The sequence below is a fragment of the Urtica dioica genome, chromosome 1, assembly GCF_054948205.1.
Source record: "Urtica dioica subsp. dioica isolate 48M chromosome 1, U.dioica_male_clone48M_v1_H2, whole genome shotgun sequence".
Taxonomy (NCBI): domain Eukaryota; kingdom Viridiplantae; phylum Streptophyta; class Magnoliopsida; order Rosales; family Urticaceae; genus Urtica; species Urtica dioica.
In genome coordinates, this window is record NC_142756.1 from 2303105 (window position 1) to 2328857 (window position 25753).

At 38.0% G+C, this 25753-nt stretch overlaps 6 protein-coding genes across 6 annotated transcripts; 4 read left to right on the plus strand and 2 right to left on the minus strand.

The window, feature by feature from the left end:
• The first annotated feature begins 3883 nt into the window (after nt 1-3883).
• LOC149406258 (protein LOW PHOTOSYNTHETIC EFFICIENCY 1, chloroplastic-like) lies at nt 3884-6425 on the plus strand. The gene has a single exon (XM_089623215.1). The coding sequence runs from the start codon at nt 4174-4176 to the stop codon at nt 6184-6186; it is 2013 nt and encodes a 670-aa protein (XP_089479341.1). The 5' UTR covers nt 3884-4173; the 3' UTR covers nt 6187-6425.
• A 2572-nt stretch (nt 6426-8997) lies between these two features.
• LOC149406259 (putative membrane protein At3g27390) lies at nt 8998-13521 on the plus strand. The gene is made up of 11 exons (XM_089623319.1): nt 8998-9258; nt 9376-9553; nt 9913-10021; nt 10116-10311; nt 10670-10806; nt 10909-11197; nt 11387-11493; nt 11596-11722; nt 11808-12003; nt 12456-12696; nt 12990-13521. Exons 2-11 carry the CDS (start codon nt 9460-9462, stop codon nt 13246-13248), a joined length of 1755 nt encoding a protein of 584 aa, XP_089479445.1. The 5' UTR covers nt 8998-9258; nt 9376-9459; the 3' UTR covers nt 13249-13521.
• A 341-nt stretch (nt 13522-13862) lies between these two features.
• Nucleotides 13863-14517, plus strand: LOC149406260 (early nodulin-like protein 6). Its single transcript, XM_089610891.1, has 3 exons — nt 13863-13869; nt 13990-14130; nt 14207-14517. Exons 1-3 carry the CDS (start codon nt 13863-13865, stop codon nt 14515-14517), a joined length of 459 nt encoding a protein of 152 aa, XP_089467017.1.
• Nucleotides 14518-14669: 152 nt separating this feature from the next.
• On the minus strand, nt 14670-15717 carry LOC149406261 (protein NOI4-like). Its single transcript, XM_089623714.1, has 3 exons — nt 15615-15717; nt 15032-15238; nt 14670-14924 (listed from the first exon to the last, which is right to left on the minus strand). Exons 1-3 carry the CDS (start codon nt 15621-15623, stop codon nt 14901-14903), a joined length of 240 nt encoding a protein of 79 aa, XP_089479840.1. The 5' UTR covers nt 15624-15717; the 3' UTR covers nt 14670-14900.
• Nucleotides 15718-16537: 820 nt separating this feature from the next.
• On the plus strand, nt 16538-18732 carry LOC149406262 (succinate dehydrogenase [ubiquinone] iron-sulfur subunit 1, mitochondrial-like). The gene is made up of 2 exons (XM_089623605.1): nt 16538-17247; nt 18349-18732. Exons 1-2 carry the CDS (start codon nt 16586-16588, stop codon nt 18521-18523), a joined length of 837 nt encoding a protein of 278 aa, XP_089479731.1. The 5' UTR covers nt 16538-16585; the 3' UTR covers nt 18524-18732.
• A 1064-nt stretch (nt 18733-19796) lies between these two features.
• On the minus strand, nt 19797-21777 carry LOC149406263 (ATP12 protein-like protein). Its single transcript, XM_089623505.1, has 4 exons — nt 21295-21777; nt 20760-20940; nt 20216-20493; nt 19797-20100 (listed from the first exon to the last, which is right to left on the minus strand). Exons 1-4 carry the CDS (start codon nt 21709-21711, stop codon nt 19993-19995), a joined length of 984 nt encoding a protein of 327 aa, XP_089479631.1. The 5' UTR covers nt 21712-21777; the 3' UTR covers nt 19797-19992.
• Between the last annotated feature and the right edge of the window lie 3976 nt (nt 21778-25753).

Sequence of the window (25753 nt, forward strand, 5' to 3'; positions counted from 1 at the left end):
TTCTGAATTCTTAACTCACAGAAAAAAGAAAGGGAAAAAAAAGGCTATTGTGACATAAGAAACCATCACTAACAAATAAGTAATATATGTATATCGTACAATATTTTGAGAAAGAAAATCAAGATATATCTAATCGAGAGTTTAAATACTATGTGGATCAAGTATAATAATAATGACCGACGGAGATATAATTCAAGTACACGTGAAGGCATATAGGATGTTTTTTGAAATTCTATAAGCAGAAGTATTATAGAAGAAAAGGGTAATAATGCAAACACAAGATTGATTCTCTCACATATCCCACAAGATTTGCTTCTTGTTGGTACTTGGCTTTGCTCAAACTATAAGATATAGCCACAGATATTATGCGTCAATATCTAAATAATTGCATATATATGGTCCAGCTTCTTGTCTCGAAATCTGTTTCCCATCATTATTATTACCTTAATTTTGTGACTATACTAGTTCTAACAACGCGCGTTGCGCGAGTTAGAAAAATTATGATTGTTTTTAAACAAAATGTGGAAAAAAAAATAAGGAAAATAAAATAAGGTGAAGATTTTTAATCGTATTAAATTAAATTTAGCAAAATCGTTGTCAATGGTTTTTTTTTAAAATAATAAAAGGTAGGGAAAAAAACTCTTTCATGATTCAAAGTTTTTCAAAATACTACATATTTTTTTACCTGTCAGATTTCTTAAAAGTATTATGAGAAAAAAAAAATTTAGTTAAATAACAGGTGAAGTTAAATTTTGATAAAATAAATAAAAAAGATATAGAGAAATAGCAATTTAAAAAGTTTCTTATATGTATATTAATATAAAATCTACGTATAATATTAATACGACATAGTTTTTCAAATAATATATATATATATATATATATATATATATATATATATAAACATATACATAATGTATGTTATTAATATAGTATAATATAGTATTAGTAATTATGATTATAATATACAAAAAAAATTATACAAAATATATAGGATAAGTGTCAAAAGGGAAAAAAAATCAAAAGCCAAGGGTCGGAAAAATTAAAATAAAATAAATAAAGGACAAAAAAAAAAAATCCAAAAAAAGATATAGAGAAATAGCAATTTAAAAAGTTTCTTATATGTATATTAATATAAAATCTACGTATAATATTAATACGACATAGTTTTTCAAATAATATATATATATATATATATATATATAAACATATACATAATGTATGTTATTAATATAGTATAATATAGTATTAGTAATTATGATTATAATATACAAAAAAAAATTATACAAAATATATAGGATAAGTGTCAAAAGGAAAAAAAATCAAAAGCCAAGGGTTGGAAAAATTAAAATAAAATAAATAAAGGACAAAAAAAAAAAAAAATCCAAAGGCCAAGGGGCGAAAAGAAAAAAAAAAAAAATCCAAAAGCCAAGGAAAAAAAAAAAAAAAAAAAAACCGCCACGTGTCACCACCAGGCGCGCCACGTGGCGGCTCCAGGATGCAAAGTTGCTCCTTATTAACTATGTTATGGATTAGCAGATTACTATTACAGATATAGTATAGGAAAAAAAACTCTGCGTATAAAGTATGATCTATGAAATTGTTGTGTACCTAATGATGATTGTAATCAGCAACTTGCTTTTGAATTATCACCGTTGTGACCATTGGAGATATTGGACCATCATTGACCATATATTGCAAACTAATATCAGAATTTTCATACTACAAAGTTATATTTAGATTAAAACTCAACAAGCTTAAATTTAATAATACCAAACTTCAGTAATTTGGCGTATTGTATAGTAGAAATTTAAAAAAAAATGGAATATTTAGTCAACATTCAGTACAATATTACAAAAAATTAAAATTTAAGATTGAACATGGATTAATATTGTTTTCTAGGGGAATTATAATAATGTTTATTAGACCTCTAAACATGAATGTCGACTCTGCTATTCCAAACTACTTATCGATCTATCCAAAAAAAAAAAATATTTTTTCTAGTAACCAAGTATTTAGAAAATGATGCATTTTTTATGTTTATGTTGGATCTTTTTCATTGGTGCGACAGTAAGCAGTAGATCTATATTAATATACTCATCATATAGTCAATAAGCTATGAATCTTTGACATAATAATAAAATTTGGTGAATCATTTTTTAGGATTTCAAGAAATTAATAATTTTTTTTCAAATTTCAATGATCGCATTTGGGTTTCTGAAAATCAACGCCATTCTTCTGTTACTTAAATCTGGTGAGGCACGCGTGCAGTATCAAAACCTGCATCGCTATTTATTTAATACATACATTATCGATCCATGTGATGTATACATATATCATATTCAAATTATATATGCTTTGAAAATTGCATGCATAGAATAAATATGCACATAAGTTTGGAGTCTTGGACGTGATTTGCACGCCGATCTGAACGGTTATTATTTTTTTTTTCTTTTTACACAAATCCTCTGAACATCCTTTATGTGCTTTTGAATCTATTCTAATCCTTAATTTAGCTCACGCCGTACGGTTTGAACTTTGTAATTGAAAATTGGAATAGTTTTTTTTTAATGTTACACACTCGAAGGAGAAGAAAAGAACCTCAAACACAATTTATTGACTATTTTGTGATGATTCCATTACAAACTTTGAGTTTACCCTTATAAAGATGAACAACACGATTAACTGGTAACGATGGAGGAAAATTAACATCGCTCGAAGTTACCACAGTTGCCAGTGTGTCATGGAGCTACAAACCCCCACCGACGTATAGTCAAGTTCTATAATGTTTCATTGAATTATCTCACATTCTCTTTCCGGTATCTCTTTCCGGTATCTCGAGGCTCGTTTTTTAAAAAAGTCATTAATGAAACGCACCTATGGTACGAGCTCTATTCGAGCCTTCCGATTTTTTTTTTATTCTATCAATTTTTTATACCGGCTAGCCGTGGGATTTTTTATTTTTATTTTTGAATTCTCAATGTAATTAGTTAAAAATTAGAAGAAGAGAATTATTTTTATGTTTATAAATTTATAGGAGATGAGTTCGAGTTACAGCGAAAGCAATTCGCTAAAAAAAAAAAATAAGACTAAACGTAAATCGAGTGTTTGGTTTAGAATAAATTACATAATTGCTTCATGAATTACTGCACTTTTATTTAGATCTTTCATCAAACTCTTTAATTGTTTTATTTTTCAACAATCATCATTCCGTCTAATTTATCTTCGGGCTGTTCATATTTTTCGCACGTGAAGCTCACACGTAGCATCTTTGGTGATGATATGCTCTAACTCTCTTATCGCAAGAGTATTGTATAAAGTGTTATTCATTAGGATTGCCAACACTTGTTTGGCTAGTGAATCTTCATTCATACAATACTCGATCAATGTTCTCGATAACGCTACTCTGCGTAAGTCGCACGGTCAAGTGTTCAATCTCTAACAAAGACAATAGTTTATATAGAGATTAAAAATTGGTAGTGTAGGTAATTTTTTTGTGAGAACATGACCTTAGGCTTAAATGTTTGATCCAAATAAGATATTGAAATTATACGAGCTATCTTATTTTTAGAAAGAAATGAAAATATCTTAATTTTACAGTTTTTCTTTATTTCTTATAGTTTTATTTAAATTTTTTATTTCAGTTTTATTTTAATTTTTATTAGGTGTTTATAGTTTCATATAAATAGTGAAAAAAAAAATCATCTGGAATAAAAAAAAACATGAGATATTTATAGGATATTCGAAAACGTATATTCATGGAATTACCATCTTCTAATAGGATATTGTTAGAAATTCTCCAGGCCAACTAACTGGTTGGCCCATTAGAATAAGAGCCACTATTTTCAATAATTTAATTTTCACGAATTTATCCCACACCTCTCGTTGCGAAATTTCCTTTGAATGGCTGTGAAATATCCACAGCATCGCAAGTCATATCTGCCACCAAGCGGAACCCAAAACCCAACTCCCCAATGAACAAAATGTTTCCAAGCTCAGGTATGCGAAATCAATCTCTTCCATTCTAACGGATAAGATCAAAGTTACACTCTTTTTCCGTTTCTTCGAGTGTTCAATTACCATGGGAGAGAAAAGGTATCAAATACAGAGAAGCTGTTATATGTTAATGTTGTAGATTCTCTAGAGAGAGAGAGAGAGAGAGAGAGAGTAAAGATGCAAGCTTTAAAGAGTGACTTGTGGATTGAACCCCAATTAGGCTCTGAAACGAGCTCTTGTCTTCACGGTAGAAATTCTATGTTCTTACGGCTTGCCAGTAGTAATTCAAGAGCTGTATGGTACGGAAATCTCGTTGGTGGTGCAAAATTTGATCTTGGATTCGGGTTTTCATCCGGGTTCTCTAGGCTCAAAGTCGCTCACTTTTGGAATCGGAGAAGCTCTCTCGGCGCATCGGCTTCAACGGCTTTGGCCTCGGAGAGACAAGCGACCGGGAACGAAGCTCAACTAGAAGGGTCCGAGAGAGAAGAAGAAGAAGAGCTCGAAGAGAGGCCGGGGAAGAACGACGGTTGGGTCAACGTCCGCGAGCTAGCTTCGAGCTTAAGGCACGCCGTGACCGCCGACCAAGTGGACGAGATTCTCGGCGGGAAGGGCGATTTGCCTCTCAGAGTGTACTCTACCGTGATCCGTGGTTTGGGAAAAGAAAAGTTGCTCGGCCCCGCTTTTGCTCTCTTCGAGTGGATCAAGAGAAGGAAAGAAGACGGCCTCGGCCCGAACCTGTTCATCTACAACAGTCTCTTGGGAGCGATCAAGCAATCCGGCGAGTTCGGGCTCGCGGAGAGAGTCTTGGACGAGATGTCCCGAGACGGGATCGCTCCGAACATCGTGACTTACAACACGAAGATGGCGATTCTCTTGGGCCGAGGAATGTCCGACGAGGCTCTCGAGGTTCTCGGGGAGATACGGGAAAAGGGTCTAGTCCCTTCACCGGCGTCCTATTCCACGGCCATGTTGGCTTACCGGAGAACGGAAGACCCGAACGGAGCCCTAAAATTCTTGGCCGACGTCAGAGACAAGTACCGAAACGGAGAGATGAGCGAAGACCGCCGAGATCTGGAGACCGAGCTCGCCAAGCTCGAGGGTTTCGCCGTACGAATCTGCTACCAAGCGATGCGAAACTGGCTCGCGAGCGAGGATAACTTGAGCACCAAGGTACTGAAGCTCCTGACTTCCATGGACACCGCGGGGGTTCCCCCGGGTCGTAGCGAACACGAGAAGCTAATATGGGCTTGCACGCAGGAAGACCACGCCGTCGTGGCAAAAGAGCTCTACGACCGCATCAGAGAGCGAGGGTCCGCGATAAGCCTCTCCGCGTGCAACCACGCGATGTGGGTGATGGGTCGAGCCAAGAGATGGTGGACCGCGCTCGAAATCTACGAAGACTTGTTGGAAAAGGGACCGAAGCCGAACCAAATGTCCGACGAGATCATCGTTGCCCACTTCAACGTCCTTCTCGGGTCGGCCCGGAAGAGAGGGATATGGAAATGGGCGGTCCGGCTTCTGAACAAGATGGAAGAGAAAGGGCTCAAACCCGGGAGCCGAGAATGGGACGCGGCCCTCGTGGCGTGCTCTAAAGCCTCCGAGCCCGCCGTGGCCGTCGAGATCTTCGAGAGGATGATCGAGCGAGGGCAAAAGCCGACCCGGCTCTCGTACACCTCTCTGCTCAGCGCTCTCGAGAAGGGAAAGCTCTACGACGAGGCTCGGACGGTCTACGAGCACATGGTCAAAGTGGGGCTAGGACCGGACTTGTACGCGTCGACCATCATGGCCTCGGCTTTCGCGGCCCAAGGGAAGCCCGTTTTGGTGGACGCGATCCTCCGCGACATGGCCCGCGGCGGGGTCGAGCCCGGGGTGGTGACGTGGAACGCCGTGGTGGCGGGGTTCGCGAAAAGCGGGGCCGCCTCGGCCGCGTTCGAGTGGTTTCGGAAGATGGAGTGCGAGGACGGGGTCGAGCCGAACGGGGTGACTTACGGGACGCTCGTCGAGGCATTGGCTAAGGACTCGAAGCCGAGGATGGCTTACGAGATCTACGTGCGGGCCCACAAGGAAGGGCTCGAGCCCGGCCCGAGGGCTTACGATGCCTTAGTCGAGTCTGCGAGGGCCAATAAAGCCTCGCTCGACCTCACTCTCCTGGGGCCTCGCCCGCCGGATAATAAAAATCGGAAGACTTAGCGCTGAGTTTCACGGATTCGGTATCTTTGTATATTATAGCTTTTTGTTCATAGGAGAGAGCTTTTTTTTTTTTTTTTAGGTTTGCCACTTCTAGTACTGAAGGTGCTACTTATTCATACTCAAAGAGACACTCTTTTGAGTTCAAAGTTTAAACTCAAGTGCTATATTTTTAAGGATGTTCTTGTGCCTTTAAAAATTTGTCTTTCTGAGAATAGCAATTTCAAACTTGTAAGTTACATTTAGTTTTTTTTTTTTTTTTTTTTTTTTTTTTTTTTTAAACTTGTAAATTGCCTTCATTTTTCAAAGTTGAAATATAGCCTTGTAACTCCAAATCATGAGCAAATTTTTAACGATATCAGAACGGTGGTATTGAAGAAGGGATTTTGGCCAACCTTAATCCTGTAGTTTCAGTTAAGGTTAAGCGGTGTACATATTTTTAGGATATAATATGGTACCATATATTAGCTTAGTGGTCTCCAAATCATAATAATCTATTACTATAAAATAAGAGCAGTGGTATACGGATTATTAGAATATGACAGCTCAGAATACATAGAGCAAAAGATAAACAAACAAAAAAAGACAGAGAGAGAAATATATATATATATAAGATAGATATGCGTAATCATGCGTAATCTTATTGCAAAATTAAGTAGACAAACCAGTTGTCACTATGATTAATTAATTTGGTGTACTTTCTTAAAACTCGTGAATAAGTGAATTTCTTCTAATATATTAAAATTATTTATGTTTTTATCAAGAAGTCACGATGCATTATTAGGATCATGAGAGAAACTACTTCATTTTAGTTTCCTTTTGGCGAACTTGGCAATATTGCTGCAAATAATGACGGGCCTAGAAATTGATATTGAGCTCAGGGAATTCTTGAAACATCTTTTAGACAACAAAAAAAAAAAAAATTAAATTTTTGTCTTTCATCAATAAAGCCTATATAAGTCCAATTCTATAATCCTTATAAAAAATAATTAATAATAAACTGAAGTCCAATTCTATAAAATTAGATTGACGCGCAACGAGCAGATATTTATGAGATTTGTCACCAACTAATCCACTTCAAACCTTCAAGCATTCAAACATGGGAATTTCAATGGTATAGCAAAATCGTCATCTGCAAGGAGAGTATTTGTTGGAGGATCTCAAATCTCAAACATCATAATAATTATGGGACCTAGTCCCATCAGTATGCAAGTGGATGAATTATGACTCACTCTCGAATTCAACATTTTTTTTTTGGGAGTTGGGTGAATTGTGTTATTTAAATTTAATAAATATTTAGGGATATAAATCACAAAAACATAAACATTTGTATTTTAGCTAACATTTTGTAATTTTTTTTGTTAATAGCAATAAATATTTCGTAAATAGTAAAAATATGATATAACCAACGTTATTTACACATATTTACTAAAAATTTAATCTTCATAAATAGATCTACGTGGCTATTGTCATAATAATTATTATTCATAATATTACTTTATTAAAAAAAAAGTGATATGACATTGTCACTTTAACAATAAAGCAATTATGGTTGCATTGAAATTGCTCTAATTATTCTAAAGATTTAGATTTTGAAGTTTGAGTAGCGGGATTTTAAAGCATCGAGTGGACTTTGAAATAAAAAGAGAGAATATAGTCGAATCTTTCAATTTTGGGCTGTTTTGAAATATTGGAGTTCGAGTAGTACAATGTTTAGGACTCTTCTAATAATGTGACTCAAAGTAGTTGTAAATTGTGATAGTCCTAATGATAAAAAAAATAAATTGCTGAAACAAAGTTGAAACAAAGACAGCTTGAAACGTAATAGCGATGTTACGTCATGACACACGACTCATGAGATTAGTAGAGACCATTTCTCTGTTTTGCCTTTTTAAGGTTTGCCTCTATATTCGATTTCCATTCATCACACCACTTAAAATTAATATATCATATCAAACATCTTTTCATGATTAGAAGTAGATTAACCTTTAATTGCTATATTTTGTTTTCCAAAATTACCTCTATATATACTATATAAAGGAGAAAATGACGACAAAACTATCTAAAAAATTTATCTTGATATACTTAAATATTCAATTTTTGTTTCGACGAGTAAAATACCCAATGTTGAAGTTTGGTATCACCGTTACTACATTCGGTGTTATGAATGGACGGAAATCCACGTGTCAACATCGTGTGCATGTTTGCTATTTGAAATGAGCGTTTAATATAAAAAAAAAAAACAATTGTGTCATATAATTTAAAAAAAAAAAAAATAATTGTTTGCTATTTTAAAGAGATTTTAAATCTCAATTTAAACCCTAAATTCATAAATCAAATCGCGAAGTCGAGTCTTCGTCTGATATTTGAACCCCAATTCGAGTCTTCACACAACAAATTCATTTCTTCAACTAAGACTTCATCTTTATTTGAGCAACGGTGATACCAAATTTTAACACTGAGTATTTTACCGGTCGAAAAAAAAAAAAAAAATTTAAGTGTATGAAGAGATTTGCCGGTATTTTCTCTATATACGATATATATCATTTCACTGAAAAAAACGCCGAGCCGGCCGTGGGTGATTTCAAGCAAGATTCACAAAGTATATGCGTAATTTGTTTTCAATGAATATATATATATATATATATATATATATATATATATATATATATTTTTTTTTTTTTCTTTTCACGGAATCAATTATTTTCCTTTTTCCCGTAAACCAGCGGTTAGATTCTTTCAAAATGTCAGAATGAAAGTACACGTGGCACGTGGTTATTGACTACCTGTAAGTGGACAAAAATCGAAATCCCTTACTTTCTTTTTCCTTCCACTGACCTCACAAACAATTGAAAATAAAGAAAAAAAGAACAGTTGAGCGAAGAAGGAAGAAGGAGAACCCACGTTTGCTTTGCTTTTAGTTAAAGCAAAAACAAAGAAATACAGAGCCTTGATTGTGAGGCCTCAAGTCTCAATCATGCCTATTTGTTCCGATAATAACTGTCCTCATTCGCAACAACCGTTTCGTTAATTTTCACGAACAACCCATCTGATGTTTTTTTTTTCTTCTCAAAGGTAAGAACTTGGCAATTTCTAGCTTCTGGGTCTTCGATGTAAGGGAAAATTTCGAAGCTTTGGGGTGTAATTTTTTTTTTCCCTTTATAGAATTTTAATTTGTGTTTTTTTTTTCAGGCGAAAAAGTGTTGGAAGGAAGTGAGTGGGAAATGGGTTTTGAAGTGATGTTTTGGAGATTAGATATTTGAGTTCAAAGCGATAATGGAACCTCCGAAAGGATTTTTGGCTACCCTGTGGAACTTCATTTGCTTTTTGCCTTACTTCATTGGCCTTTTGATTCTAGGCAGCCTTAAAGGTCTTTTTTTTTTTTTTTTTTTTTTTTTTTTTTGCTGCATTGATCTATCTTAAATAACTCATGCATGTATAATATTCTACATTTAGTTCATATCTTGAATTAGAATTCACAGTTTTTGGGTGAAGAAACTTAAGATTCTATAATATCCCAGTTTGGACATAAATGCAGTTTTTAACACTTATGAACGTATTGGGGATATTTCCAATATTTTATTCATTTATAGGTATAAATTATAATTGGCACTCAAAATACTTGGAAGTTGGAAGGTTATTTGTGAACCATGGCTTTGTCACAAAAAGAGCTAAACCTTGATTTTAGATTAAAAAAAATTTAGGGGGGAATTGTTATGACTGTTTCAGGTATAATATTATGCCCGGTGATATGTTTAATCATGGCGACCGGGAATTCGGCTATCATTCTTGCTCTTTGGCTCCCACACTGTGGAATTACCTTTTACAGCGTACTGAGGTATTTTTCATTTTAGCCTCACCATTAATATTGAAAGAAGGAACGAAAGAGGAGACTTGTCATAAAAGAAAATTTGTGTTTCGTTAACGTGCAGAGCTAAAAGCTTGGGCCCGGTACTGAAGATCGTTCTGTGCATATCTGTTTTGCCAATTCTCGTGATCTTGTGGCCCGTGGTCGGAATCCTCGGAAGCATCGTTGGCGGAGCGGCTTATGGCTATCTCTCACCCGTACTCGCAACTTTCAAGGCGGTCGAAGAAGGGCGATCGGAGAAATTGTATCATTGCTTTTACGTAAGCTTATTTTTGTTCGATTTCGACTGGCTTGATAGGGTTATCCTGGAAAAAATAGTAATACCTTTGTTTATACATAAACAGAACTAGAGTATAGAGTAGAGGAAGAAATTTGTTTTTTTTGTTATAGTAGGTCTCTCAAGAACCCAATTATCTTGTATTTTTTCGCATCTCGTCTCTGCTCCATTGTTATTAGGAGCTTCTGATCATAGATATTATGAGTCTAGAGCAGAAGAAGAAATTCCTTTTGTCGTCACTAATCTGTAAAATACCCTAATATCTTGTATTATCGCATTTATGATCTCTTCCCAAGAGCTTTTGATCAAACTTTTTTGTTTCCCGATATGATATTATGCAGGATGGGACGGTAAGCACTTTCACACGATGCCTGACAGTGGTGAGGGATTTCAGTGACGTTTTTGTCCATTCGTACTTCTCGATCATGAAAGAATTGCGAACGCAGGGGATTCCGAATGGGAAATACTACGAGATCAGGTTTCACCATCTCTCTATCACTCTCTTTCTAATAGATCAATTTTATATTCTAATTAGTTGTTATTTTTCTCATCCTTTTATACTATGTGTGTGTGCTTGTAGATTGCTTTATCTTCCAGGGGCAATTATAATATCTGTGATCGGATTCTTGGTGGATTTTCCGATGATCTCGATCATAGCGTTGTTCAAAAGCGTTTACATGCTCTTCAAAGGGTGGCACCGAATGTTCCACGACCTCATCGGCCGCGAAGGACCGTTCTTGGAGACGATCTGTGTTCCTTTCGCAGGACTCGCTATCCTCCTCTGGCCTTTGGCTGTGGTCGGGGCCGTTCTCGCCTCCATCGTGGCCAGTATCTTCATCGGCGCTTTCGCCGGAGTGGTCGTTTATCAGGTCTATCCTCGTCACCATTTCTTTTCCCCGAATCGTATATTTTCTCTGACCTCTCTCATCATGGGCCGGTCCAATCATTTTTGGACTAGTTCAGTATCATGAGCTCCACGAGTAATTCATAGCTTATGTCGCTTGCCAATTCCCTTTATATTTTATATATGTATATAAATATGCGTGTTTGTGTCACAGGAGTCGTCGTTTTGGTCGGGTCTGTGCTATATCGTCGCGTCTCTTGCCATATACGACGAATACAGCAACGATATTCTCGACATGCCTGAAGGATCGTGTTTCCCGAGGTATATTAATTGAGGACCGTGCATGAAATTTTCAAATCCGGATCAGGTCTTATACGATTTCGTATCTAACGGGTTTGATTTTGTATACAAATCCGTCAAAAGGCCCAACTATCGAAAGAAGGATCAACTGCCTTGCTCCGGTACTTCATCGAAGCCCGACTCTGTACGAAACCCTCCCTCGCGAACGTCTTCGTTCAGTAACCCCATGGTTGATCTGAAGCCGCTTGAGGTGGCTATATATCTATTCGCTTTTATGTTTAATTTTCCGAAGGTTGTCTATTTTCTAATTTGTGTGTGTGGGTGTGTGGATATAGCTTCTCGATAGCTTGTTCATGGAGTGTCAAAGGAACGGAGAAATCTTAGTCTCCGAGGGACTAATAAGGGTTCAAGACATCGAAGACGCGAAATCGAGTAATGGAAGCAGAGTCATAGGTGTTGGTCTACCGGCTTATTGCCTTGTTCAGACGCTCTTGCGCTCGGCCAAAGCCGATTCGGCCGGCATATTGTTAAGTAAGTCGAAATTACGCTCTTCGACATCGACACTAATGAAGTCTTTGCGATGGGATAGGACTTTAGGCAATGGAATAATCGATGAGCTGTTGGGTCATTGAGAGTTATTTGTCTATAGGTGGGAAACAATTATCTAGAGATGAATTAATTATGTTTTGCTCAAGTTTTAAACTCACGATGGCCGACTCGAATCACACGATGCCAATTGAAATTTTTTCATCGATTTAGGGGATTTTGAAAAACGAAACAAAATAACCAATGTTGGCACTCCGATAATCTTTTGAAAAAGCAAAATTTCGCTGATTGATCAACGTCACTTTGCGATTTTTAATACCCTAGTTTTATGCAATCGTTTATCTTGTATTCCGTGTCGTATATTCAATAGAATATTTTAAGGTTCTTATCATTTTGTTAGGTTGTTTGTCAGATTTATTATTAGTTCCTTTTTTCAGGTGACAACAAGGAGATAACTAGCACGAACCGGCCGAAAGATGTTTTCTTTGACTGGTTTCTAAACCCGTTGTTGATCATCAAGGATCAGATAAAAGCCGATAATCTCTCCGAACAAGAAGAGAGTTACTTGGGGAAACTAGTCCTTTTGAACGGCGATCCCTCGAGGCTCAAAGCCACCAATCTCGGTCCGCCACCGGATACTGAGCGTCGGCGCGCCGAATTAGACGCCTTAGCTAGAAGGTGACCAATTTGATACAAAAAAAATAAAAATAATGACTTTTATTTTATTCCGCTGAATTATTTTTTTTCTTGTCCAATGGGAAACCCAAAAAATATAATTTAATAAATATATGGGAGACCAATGTTTAGCGGGAATTTTTTTATCAATTACCCTAACTGTCAATTTCAATTAAAATTAACCGAAAATTTCTTTTGAAATTGTCTAATGAAAAAAAGAAAATATCGATATTATTGGTGCGTTTTACAATCCAATTTTTTTTTTTTTTTTTTTTTTTTTTTTTTTTGTGTGACAGGTTGCAGGGGATCACGAAATCGATATCGAGGTACCCGACTTATCGGAGGCGATTCGAGAGCCTGGTTAAATCGATATCGAATGAGCTGGGCAGTCATAAGCGGCAGCCGATACAGAGATCGAAGAGCGCGTTTGCGAGGATGTTCAGCCAAAAGTCTTTCAATGGCAGCAACAACAAGACCAGCAGCCACGGCCGTGATCGTGATCGTGAACAGGACTCTCAACTGGTCTCGAGAGACGTCGATATCGAAGGAGTTTAAAAAAAAAAAAAAAAAAAAAAAGTGAAAAGACTTGCTTGATTGATTAATTGCTTCTGATTTATTTTTTCTTGACCCGTATCCAAATTTTGTAACTAGTCACCAAGCTTGTCGTTAACATATTTTGATACATTAGTACTTTTGGGCAAATGTATTCCCTTGCATCAATGTACAAATCCTTGTAACCCTCATTTGAATTCATACCTTCAAAGCAAAAGTTAAAAATGTATGTGAACAGTTTTAGGCTTATATAGTTTTAGCAATCTTTTGTTTTAATTTTCTTTTCACCTATATGCACTTAATTATTTGTTATATGACACAGTGAAACAAAACTCGATTTTGTGTAGCGGGATTTGATAAAATCGTCGTGGTGACCCATAATTCACTTTAAGCTTGTAGTACTATATTCAACGTATAGTAAGAACACACAACGTGCACAATATGCCCGTTATTTACGAAACTGCCCTCGGTCGTCGAACTTGACCAAAATATCAAGACGTTTTTAAAGTAACTACCCACTAACACCTCCACATAACCCACACAAAAGTAGTTTATAAACTAACCACTACGCTTTCACAACTATACGTATATAATAATAACACACGTTATAAACTCACATGCACGGTAATTAATACTTGAGACTTGAGAGAAGAAAGAGTGGGGTTGATCAAGAGATCGAGACAATGATGAATAATAGATCACAAACCGTTCTCTTCTTCTTTGCCTTAATATGTGTTTTATCAGCACTTGAAACCCCAACACAAGTCCATGCATTTGAGTACCAAGTGGGAGGACCAAAAGGCTGGTCGGTCCCACAGAAAAACGACACCGAACTCTACAGCGTTTGGGCTTCCAAAAACCGCTTCCTAATTGGCGACACACTTCGTAACTATACTTTCATTTTTTATTTTCTTACATTACTTGGGTGTCACGTAAACAGTTCATCCTACTTTTTTTACAGGGTTTGAGTACAGCAGAGACTCGGTGTTGGAAGTGAGCGAAGAGGATTACGAGAAGTGCAATTCAAGCCACCCAAAGCTGTTCTCGAACACAGGCGACACTGTGGTCAAGCTTGACCGCCACGTCACTTTCTACTTCATCAGCGGCGTCTCCGGTCACTGCCAGCGTGGACAACACGTCACCGTCAAGGTCGTTAACGTTTCTCCCCCATCCAAAGCCTCCAAATCACCCGCCCCAACCGTTTCCCCGTTTTCTGTCGTTTCTGCTTTTTACATGTCGTTTATTTTCTCAGTTGTCGTTTTTGAAATCTAGATTGTTTTAGACGTTGTTGCTTTTTTTTTTTTTTTTTTTTTAGGAGCGCTATTAATATTATTTGTTGCTCCAAAGCTTTATGATGTTATGTTTGCTAGAGAATAGTTAATATAGATATGTCTGATACATAGATGAAATTTTCATGCGCTTGACATCCTATGTAATATCCATACAATAAACTTACATAAACAGATTAAAAAAAATGGAACATGATCGAGAAGGCCGTTAAAAATTTATGAGCAATAGTTGAACTGTTCACAGTGGGGAAAGATAAAAAAAAAAAAAAGAAAACCACAAAACAAAATAAGCATACAATATTAAAGCCGTCAATGGCTTAATTGATTGTACCCACGTTCTCTGACAATCACTTTCATGGAAGCAATTCAGAAACAGCAAAACCATTTCTTCTGCATCACAAAAAATAATAATATTTATATATTAAAAAACATTAATATAAAAAAAGTAGTAAATTAAGAAGGATGCTATATGTAATATATGGTATATAATTAATTACCATTGAAGGGTACTCGTAGTTGATCTCTTCTGGCTTTTTAGGTGAATTGTTGTCATACTGCTTTTTCTGTGAGGCACTACTATTATTATGAGTAACATTTGATTTTTTGTCATCTCTAGCTTTTGTAAATATTACTGTAAATCCCTCGGCCGATGCCGGATTGTTCACGTCCCACTCTCCGAATTTTGGCAATGGCACACCTTTTTCCTGCTAAAAAAAATGTTTTATTTTTTATTTTTTTGTATAATTTTTACACAAACCCTTCATGATCACTTTTATCATCTTATGCTGTCATATAATCTGGATCACTATTAAATAGCTAGGACATCGTTAACTGAGCATTCATGTATATAACTGAGTTCTTATATGGGGATAAAAAGAATCAATAGTAATGCAACCTATAATATATAAATGGTGATGGTGAGGATTAAGAACCTAAAAACCAATATTTGGAAGACGAAGGTAATGTACATATGAATATTGACATAAAATATACATGTGTGTACATAAATGATAAAATGGAATGAAAGATGTGCTGAGAGAAATTATATAAACGTTGAAAGAGGAAGAGGTTGATTCTTACCGATGCCATTAGAAAACTTCGCAGGGCTTCTTAGTAGGAAAAAATGGAGATAAGAGAGAGAGAGAGAGAGAGAGAGAGAGAGAGAGAGAGAGAGAGAGAGAGAGAGAGAGAATGGGAATGAGCGAGTTTTAAGGCACGTCCATTGAGAATAATGGTGGCTATAAACAATTGGTGATGTGCATTGAACCTGTATTTTCATTAGGTAGTCTAGAGCTAATTGAATTACTAAATTAATATATAAAAATCATTTGCTATCATTTCATTGGAAGATGAATGTTCCCTAGCATTTTTTTTTTTTTTTTTTTGAAGGATGTTCCCTAGCATTTCAATCATGCACGATTACGCTATGTCTTGAACTACCACGCCAACGTGTGAAAACGACAATTATTAAACAAAACGACAACAATATAATGAGCCTTGAAATCAGAGAAAAATGGAATTAATTGCCTCTTTCACGTTTTCTCCTACTAAAGGCCCACCTGTATTAGCCCATTAGCGCGCTAATGAACAACATTTTCCTTACCTTATAGCGGCAAATATTTTGGATAATGTTTTGTATTTTTTTTTGTTTAAATGTGAGAATATCTTCAAGTCAAAACGACGTGAACATGGGAATAGTAACTTCTGGAACTGTTGTTTTCAAAGCCCAAAATTCTGGCCCACAAAAAGCCACTTCTCCCTTCAAGAACTCTAGGCTGTATGGCCGCCACGCGCAACAAATCGAAGATTTAAGAAACTAATCGACGTATCAACATTTTTTCCCGAATTAAAACCCACAGCAACGGCTCACAATACGCCACGTCACCGAATACCAACCCACCGGACAAAAAAAGCCCACCTTTATTCAGATTTACCAGACTGTCCTTCATCCTCATCCTTAAAACCCGTACCCTATATAAACCTATTTTCGTCTTTCTCTGACCAAATAATTTACTTTCTCCTCTCTCTCTTTCCCTCACGTCTCATCGGCTATGGCGACCGGGATTCTCAGACGATTGGCATCTAGGGTTTCGTCGACGACCGCGAATCCGGCGAGGCTAATTCCCGTCCGATTCGCCGCCGCGGAGTCCTCGACGGAGCAGAAACCTAGCCAGAAGCTGAAGACCTTCTCGATCTACCGATGGAGCCCCGAGAGTCCGTCGAAGCCGGAGCTCAAGGAGTACGAGATCGATCTCAAGGAGTGCGGTCCGATGGTCCTCGACGCGCTGATCAAGATCAAGAACGAGATGGACCCGACCCTGACGTTCCGGCGATCGTGCCGGGAAGGAATCTGCGGTTCCTGCGCGATGAACATCGACGGCTGTAATGGCCTGGCTTGCCTGACGAAGATTCCGGACGAATCTTCGGCGGCGACGATGATCACGCCTCTGCCGCATATGTACGTGATCAAGGACCTCGTGGTGGACATGACGAACTTCTACAATCAGTACAAGAGCATCGAGCCGTGGCTGAAGAGGAAGACTCCGGCGGAGGAGGAGCAAGGGAAGGAGATTCTGCAGAGCAAGAAGGACAGAGCGAAGCTTGATGGGATGTACGAGTGCATACTCTGCGCCTGCTGCAGCACATCCTGCCCTAGCTACTGGTGGAACCCTGAGTCCTATCTCGGTCCCGCGGCTCTGCTTCACGCTAATCGGTAATCTATTTTTGAATTCAGAGACTTTGCTCTCAATTGCTTTTCTTTTGCGTATGTTACTTGTGCTCTAGGTAGTAAATGGATCGGGATTTTAAAAAAAAAAAAAAAAAAAACTTAGTTTGTGTTCTAAAGATGTGTTTTTTTTAAGGAGAAGAGAATTTAGAGAAGTTCCATCTTTATTGGAATTGTACGGTAGTGGAACGTGTTGTTTCGAGATAAGATCTGATTTCTAGCCTTGTGTTTTGGGTATTGCCTTGGTATTCTCTGGTTGTGTTTCCATGATTGATGAGCTGGTGTTTTTTTTTTTTGTGTGTGTGTGTGTGGTTTAAGAATGTATGTGCTTGCATTGGTTCTATAGTTTGTCTTACCTCATAATTCAGGTGTGCTTGAAGTTGGATGGTACACTGTCTTTATATTCTGTGATTTAGAACAGGAAGCAGCCATGAATATACAAGATTAGAACAGTCTTTCTAAGCTTATTATATGGTAGCAGCGGTGCAGAAGAAAACTGACCATTCTTTTTAGTACGGAACTATTGCATTTGCGAGGGAACAGTGAAATAAGGTTCTTATATGTGTGATACATGAGGAATAGGTTCATCAAGGCATTTTGTGCCAATTGTACAATGTATAGAAGTTGTAGAAGTAGTTAGGGTTTATTGTTTTTTCCTCTTTGCTTTTCTTTGACTTGGTCCTCTAGTTGTGGTTAAAGACAATCTTTTCCAAGACGAATTTTGATACAATGTATACACGTTGTAGAAGTTAGGGTTTATTGTTTTTTCCTCTTTGCTTTTGTTTGACTTGGGCCTCTAGTTGTGATTGAAGGCAATCTTTTCAAAGACCAATTTTGATACTTTCGTACGGGATTTGGTAAAATAAAACCTATACATTGTGCCTCAATAAATGTGTGAAATATTGTTTCATTTCTGGGTTATGGACCAGAAATTATTATCATGATCCCCTTAAAAGCTTTTGAGACTACGCTTCTCAACTTGGCATCACATGCTCGAAATAGTAATCTCGTCTTTTTTAGCATGATGTTTCTGTGTTGATGGATAACTGAATGCTTATTAATACATTTGTGGCTTAATTTCCATTGCAGGTGGATTATGGACAGCCGTGACGAATATACAAAGGAACGATTGGAATCCATTAACGACGAGTACAAGCTCTACCGTTGCCATACCATATTGAATTGTGCTAAAGCTTGCCCTAAGGGATTGAACCCTGGAATGCAGATTCAAAACATCAAGAAGCTGGAGTCAAAAGCAGCTTAAAAGCCATTATATTTCGAGTTGCAATGTCTGATAAATTCTATATTTATCGGTTTATTAGCCGGGATTATTTTTTTCGGGGGGAAGATTCTGTGTCTGAGCTATATAATAATTCCCAGCAGTGATTGTTAATCTATCTTTTTTTTCTCCACAACTGTAATGAATCTTGATATCATTGTTGCTAAATAAGTTTCACTTTCAGTACAAACCAACATAGGTCTTTCATTGCCCTTACAATGTGTGTGTGGTATATATATATATATATATATATATATATATATATATACAGCACAAAGTTATCTACATTTGTGATATTATATCTCTGTTCATGAAATCCTCGCCTGCCTAGAAAAAATATGATCATCAGAAACATCGCGTCATTCATTGAAAAAAAGAATTAGATACTGTCATGGATTAGCTATGATTGTTCATTATAATCATTCATAAGTAGTCGCATGATTAAAGAGTGATCTTTAGATAAATACGCCCATGACAAAAGTTAGATTTGTTATAGAAAAGTTCGATCATATTTCATCTCCAACCTCAGAACTACTATCCAAAGCCTATAAATCTCCTCAGTAATCATGAACAAATATAACTTGATAGCCAAAGATTAAAAAAAAAGCATGAACTTTGCATTGGCTATGGCAATGGCTATTTCAACTTTGCTGGCTCTCACTTCTGTTGTTCCTCATAATGTTCAAGCGAGCAGTCGCGTCAGGATTTCCTTTGAACCGTTTCGTTATGTCACCATAGCAGGTTTTTAACGACGGGAAAAAAGTAATCAATTCTATCTTAGTCATAAAAAAGTGACAACATTGCTAAATAAGTTCCATGTACTTTCTTTTTATACAGGGTGCAACAACTACTGCGATTTTAGCTGTTGTAACTGCGACATTGAGAAACAACCACCGCTTTGCGTTCAATGCTGCGAAGAACCTTGACTCAGTTCGAGTTTTCTCGGTTATCTTTACTCTCAGGCTCACTGAACATATCATCTTTTTACAATTAAAATATATATATATATATATATATATATATATATATATATATATATACACATCGCTTTTTTTTTTGGAGTTAGCAGCTAAGCGTTTTCTTTCCATGGCTTTCGAGTAAAACCCATTGGAATTCGATAGTCTTTGCTCGCCCTTAAACCCTAGTCTATGTCATCTTATTTTCTTTCCAGGGAAAGCAGTGCTTCTATCAAATATACTTTATTAATTAGAATTTTGATACAGTAGTAAAAATGGAAATAGTCAAAAGGAAACAAACATTGCCCAGTGAGACTCTCTCTTGATTACTGGCACAAAAACAATACATCTCAGCCAACGAATTCGATCATCGGTTCGCTTATTGGATCAGATCAACATCCATGCAAAACTTTGCATCTTCACTGATCTTCATCTAAATACTAGCTCTTGGAGCGTTTAATTTAAAATGAGAAAAAGAACACTACAAACGCTGATATTCTAAATCTTTCGAGACAGAGCAAGGAATACAACAGCAGAAGATATTTGTACTTTGAGATCAGCAATATCCACATCATGACCACCTTCAACAAGACCCCAACGCTCCACCTGAAATATGTTTACAAAAATTAGAAAAAACAATGTTTACACAAAGAACAATCCATTGTTGAGTAAGGATTAGATACACGGAAAAAAACAAAAAAACAAAAGAAACAAAAAAAACCTGTAAATCCTCTTCAAGTCTAATCAAGTCGATTGCCTCCTGTATCTGCAATTTCCCTCGAAACAGTGCGATCGCAATTAAGAGAGAATGGGCAGACGCAGTAATAGCATCGATCGCTGCTAATTCATTGTTATCTGTTTTCTTAAGAAGTTCTTCGACGGCTTTCGTGAGACCTTCCTCTTGCTTTCCACCGAAATAACTCGAGTGCACGACAGTTTTATACCCGAATTCCGACTCAACCCATCTCAGTAAAGGATCGATCTTCTCCACTTGCTTCTCTACAAATTAAGACAGACATACCAGTTATATAACTACATCAAGATGCTATCTGCGCACAGGCCATGCTTGAAACCCGAATTTCATGATGGAAAAAAAAAGTATAAAAAAGCGAGGGATGATCAAAATAATGAAATCCTTGGTATTTATAAACTTCCATTTTCGGCAGAAAATCTTTTTTTTTTTTTCACTCAGATTATCAGGATCCAGACACAATTAAGCTTCATTCTTAACACACAAATCCACAAATAGATAAACAATTATATACCATGGAGGGGAAGACCGGTCAACTGCTCGTCCTCTTTGGGAGTGCGACAAAAGACGAGATCTTGATGGAACTTGCTGATCAAGTTATCTATGATTTTTTGCCTAGTGAGAGGGACTCTCTCCAGACTAGTACAAGCTAACTTCATGAGTGGCATTGTGAAGGGTCTTATCCCATCTGTTAGCTAAGCCAGAAAGAAGCAAAAAAAAAAAAAAAAAAGAACATCACAAAACCATCACTCAACATTTGAAAATCGAGTGCATAACGAATTGAAATTTATATTCCATGAAAAAATTGTATGAAAGATGAAAATTCGCAGACTGGGAGATTCTGGTTATCTCAAGAATACTATAACTTTGATATTCCCTTCACCATTTTCATTTTTCACAGTAAATTCGGGTTACAAACATAATCTTAATAAATCTAATCACATACAGATTCTCAGTCTCAGAAAATCTGTAGAGAGATTCAATTCTGAATGCTAATGAATCACTGACTAAATTAAAGCAACAGCCAAAAAGAGAAGTGATGGTCAGACCTGATATTCCCACTCGGCGGCGATGGCTTTGGCGAGAAGCAGATTCGGAAGCTTGAGAGGTCTCTTCGTCGGAGTCTTCAGCGTCCGATAATCAAGCATAACGCACCATCCATTCCCGTCCTCGGACGCTCTCGTCGTTACCTTTTTGTAGAACCTCTTTCCGACGATCGAGCCAGACATGAACGACGTCGGCATCGTCACCGACGCGCCCCGAGCCTTGACCATAATGGATTCGTCGTTTTTCTCCTCCGATTTTCCGTCCGACGAGAACGAAAAGGACGACGAAGAATCGTCGGAAGGCTGAGTCTCCGCCGCGGCGGAGGCGGAGCTGAATCTCCGAGGCCACGGGGAGAGAGATTTAAGGAGACCGAGGTTTTTTGTTAGGGTTAGGGTTTTGTTTGCAATCGAGTTTGCCATTTCTTTTTTTCTTTCGATCGGAGTGATCGGAGTTCTCTCGGTGTCTGAGAGAGGAGTTTCACTGTTATTTTTGTTAGGGCTTTTCGGCGAGCGAAGCCAATTATTTGGGCTCAACAAGACATAAGCCCAAAACAAGCTTTCCCAATCGCATACCTATGTAAAACTTTTGGGGAAAATGACAAAATTATCAAAATGGGCATAAAATTTCTTAGATATCTCAAAGTTTGAGATCATTTCTGGAAAATATGTAACGAGCTAAATCAGGACAAAATACCTTTTAGATTATACTTAATACCTCACGAATTCATTGTTCGCGAATATGAAAAGTAACGAGCTTTTTAGGCCAAAACGACAGCTTGAAGTAAGGATACGATAAAAAAAAAAATACACAAGAGAACGAGGGGTTCCTTCTAATTATAAGAATGAGAAGGGACTTATCATAAGAATTTCTTTTGAAAATTAAGAAATATTTCCAGAAATCCAATCTTCGTTTTCCCTGTTTGAAATTGAATTTTGTTGTCCGAGTTTTGGGTATTCGTCCGACGAATCAACAACACTTGGAGGAACTTTGATTGGGCATTCGTGCGCCGAATCAACGATTGAAGTTGTCACTTATTTCTCTAGATTCTGCTGCATCAGTTGGTATCAGAGTCAAAAACGATCGCGAATCATGCAGATTTTCGTTGGATTTGTTGATGGCGACTCGATGTCACAGGTGTTTGAGGTTGATTGTGAAGAAGAAGAAGAGTTCTTTTTTGAGCCGCTGGGTGATGCAATTTACGATGAAAGTGATGGAGATGAGGAAGTAATTCCCGAGCCATTGAATAATCCAATATTCTATGGGAGAGACGTAGAACAAGAAAAAAAAGGCATGAAGATAGCTCTCGCTCCAACGAACAATCCAGCCGATTGCGAGCTCTTGAAGACTTCATTAATGTGTCATTTTTGTTTAAGGTAGAATTTCGATCTCCGGAGTTCGTCAAGAAAATCCTCCTCCTTTCACACCACCTGAAGATGCATCGAATTCGGGGACGAATTCTATCAAGCCCGAGGAGACTAATGCAGCTCAAAAGAGTCTGGAAAGTTGAGATCGCAGAAACGGACAAAAGAGGAGTGTTTTCTGAGTGAAAACATCATAGTAAACAAGACCCACATAGTGGGGTCTCAGGATTTAAGCCTAATTCGGACGTTTAGGTTTTCAAAATGACGTTGTGTGTTTTGTCCGTTTTGTTTCATTATTAGTTTTTTTTTTAATTTCGTTTATTAATGTTTGTTAAGAGTCTTTATTAATGTTAAACTATCCAGTTTTAGGGATGTGAATGGTCACAAGATGCATCTATAAATCTGGGTGACTTGTTTTGTAAAAAAAAAGGAGATTATGAATGAAAAAAAAAATTAAAACCTTTGTGTTTTTATCCCCAAATTTGTATGTTCTTGTGATGACCCAATTTGATGCCCGAAACCTAGTATTCGTGAGCGAATCAATAGGTGGAGGAAGGTTCTTCGATTGGGTATTCGTGCGTCGAATCAACAATTGTAATCCATTTATCTCATACACAAAATTCCGCTACATCATTTGCCCTGCATCACACGGTATCCACATAGAATTGGACATGAATATCATCATAAAATATTACGAGGGACGACCCCTAGCAGCATCCAAAGACGTGAGTTGTTGAGGTGAACTTCTAGCTAGTCGATTTTTTCTTCATAAAACAAAAGCGGTCGGTGTGGTCAGTCGTTTTCAAGAATATTAAAGTTTTTACGATTTGCAAAGAATTTCATGTCAAAGCCCAAATGAGGCCTATAAGAAAGCCCGATCCCGAGCCCATAAAGGCAAAGAGTCCGTCCTGAACGGGTCCATGAAGAAAGGCGAAAATAATGGAGAAAAAGAGCACACGTGCTCTCTGTCGAGCTGTGCCGCGCCGCGCCAACGCGAAAATAGGTGCGCACGAGGCCTCTCGCACGCGCTTCATTTGTCTCTGCCAAATCCGAATTTTTTGGACTCTTTTAAGCCATTCAACCACTATAAATACCCATCTACTCATAGGGAAAAAAGTACACAATTCATTCTAAACACTATCACTCGATTTTAAAGTCGTGAAACGCTGTCGAGGACCCTCCGCACTTTCTTTCACGATAATCAAGCTTGATTCTCTCAAATATTTCAAAGAATAATGTCTCTCACATCACTCATAGCGATCAGACTAATGTTGTGCGTCAGAGCACGTGCCAAAGACATCACATCTGCCTCTTTCTAGCTTATTCTCTTCTTCTTCTTCTTCTTCTTATTCTCATATCTCCGCAATGAACGAAGCACGTTCTTGGACTAGAAGAACGACACTCGAGACTTTCGAGTTCCGCACACCCGATTCGAACGCGATCACTTGGTCTGACCTTGTGTCGACCCGCTCAAAATCTTCAACGTTGTTAAATTTTCAGCGACAACAGTCGGCATCCAAATATTTTATGGTAATGAGTGCTTCAAGTTACTGGTGATGTCAATTTTCCGTTTTGCACTCCAATGGAAGTTGTGCTATCGTATGCATTTGGGTATTTGATTGTAGTCTTACTCCTCGAAAACTAAGTCTTTGATTTCTTTATCAGCGCTTTTGATCTCTTAAGGGCTCATACTTATTAGGAATTTTTTTCGTTTCCCTAGGCATATTTGTACTTCCAAGATCGTTTCACTCTTCATTTATTTAGTATATGTTATGTCGTTATTTTCACATGGTATAAATAACACCCGGATAGCAAAAATTGACATATCAAGCTCATACACAAAGCGTCAAGCGCCAAGCGCCAAGTGCCAAGCGACAAGCGCCAAACGCCAAACGATAAGCAAAAAGCGCCAAGCGCCAAGCGACAAGCGCCAAGCGCCAAGCAACAAGCGCCAAAATCCTATAAATACCCCATCTCTCTCTTTCTCAAGGTAAGTCCTTCAAAACTCAGAAAAGTCATTCTCGACTCATAAATTCTCTCTGAACTTGAAAAGTTCTCTCTTAACTTGAAAAACTACGCCTCTCTCTCACTAAAGAAACATTTCCTCTCTCTACCCTCTAGAGACGAGATGAGACCCCCCACCTCTGCTAATGTTGAGCGTCGGAGCGCGCGTCGGGGGAAAACCCTCCGCGCCCCCTAGTTCATGTTTATTGATTATCAGGTTGAAGAACACGAAGAACGTGAAGAACACGAAGGCCAACTATTGACGAAGTGACGAGGAGCCGAAAACCACTTTCCGGCGAGGCAAGGACGACGAGAATAGAAGAACTTCACCACACCTAACCTACGTGCGATCATAGGGTCCGACCCTAGATCGAACTACGGACGGTTCTGAATGCTAATCCAAAAAACGCGATTAACATTTTGGCGCTAGAATGAGGGGTTCCCGAGAACAACCACGGGCTCTCCACCAGCAGACTCTTTTCCTCCGCGGAAAATATTTCAATACGACGAAGATTGACCCCGGATAGCTAAGGTGGGATCGGCCTCGAGTGGCATAATGACTCCGACCCGATATGGCTTGGACTAGTCCTAAGAAGGGCGAAGCCCCGACCTCAAGGGGTACGAGCGAGCCTAGCCCAAAAAGGCACCGACCTTGGCCGTAAGTGGTTGAGTCATCATGCTACTCGGAGTTCATTTCACTTAAACTCCCGGTGGTTTGAAAAAGATTCGATCCTAAGAGAGACCCTAACAAAATCTACATTGAGGAGTGCAGTGCCCCGTACCGCTAGTGGCTCGAGTCGGTCTCGAGCAAAGCCCGCCTTACGAGGCATGGTCTCCCAAAACCATGATCTTTCGAGATCGAGCACAGCCACGAAAGAAACTTACTCAGCCATAAGAAGTTTGGGTTGTTGCACTACTCAACATAGGTTTTTCTTGGGTCCCTCAGCCTTACGAGGCCACGTCCCACGGGACTCAATCCTACGGGATCAGCCTTACGAGGTCACGTCTTACGAGACGCAGCCCCACGGGGTCAACCTTACGAGGCCACGTCCCACGGGACTCAATCCTACAGGATCAAGCCTTACGAGGCCACGTC

Excerpts from the sequence above, each read along its gene's own strand:
- LOC149406258 (XM_089623215.1), top strand. The coding sequence starts at position 4,174 with ATGCAAGCTTTAAAGAGTGACTTGTGGATTGAACCCCAATTAGGCTCT.
- LOC149406259 (XM_089623319.1), top strand. The coding sequence starts at position 9,460 with ATGGAACCTCCGAAAGGATTTTTGGCTACCCTGTGGAACTTCATTTGC. Across the intron at positions 11,198-11,386 it reads CCGGAGTGGTCGTTTATCAG|GAGTCGTCGTTTTGGTCGGG; the intron begins GTCTATCCTCGT and ends TTTGTGTCACAG. Across the intron at positions 12,004-12,455 it reads TTCGGCCGGCATATTGTTAA|GTGACAACAAGGAGATAACT; the intron begins GTAAGTCGAAAT and ends TCCTTTTTTCAG.
- LOC149406260 (XM_089610891.1), top strand. Across the intron at positions 14,131-14,206 it reads CCTAATTGGCGACACACTTC|GGTTTGAGTACAGCAGAGAC; the intron begins GTAACTATACTT and ends CTTTTTTTACAG.
- LOC149406261 (XM_089623714.1), bottom strand. Across the intron at positions 14,925-15,031 it reads ACTACGAGTACCCTTCAATG|AAGAAATGGTTTTGCTGTTT; the intron begins GTAATTAATTAT and ends TTTGTGATGCAG.
- LOC149406262 (XM_089623605.1), top strand. The coding sequence starts at position 16,586 with ATGGCGACCGGGATTCTCAGACGATTGGCATCTAGGGTTTCGTCGACG. Across the intron at positions 17,248-18,348 it reads GCTCTGCTTCACGCTAATCG|GTGGATTATGGACAGCCGTG; the intron begins GTAATCTATTTT and ends TTTCCATTGCAG.
- LOC149406263 (XM_089623505.1), bottom strand. The coding sequence starts at position 21,711 with ATGGCAAACTCGATTGCAAACAAAACCCTAACCCTAACAAAAAACCTC. Across the intron at positions 20,941-21,294 it reads CCGCCGAGTGGGAATATCAG|CTAACAGATGGGATAAGACC; the intron begins GTCTGACCATCA and ends TTTCTGGCTTAG. Across the intron at positions 20,494-20,759 it reads GACCGGTCTTCCCCTCCATG|AGAAGCAAGTGGAGAAGATC; the intron begins GTATATAATTGT and ends CTTAATTTGTAG.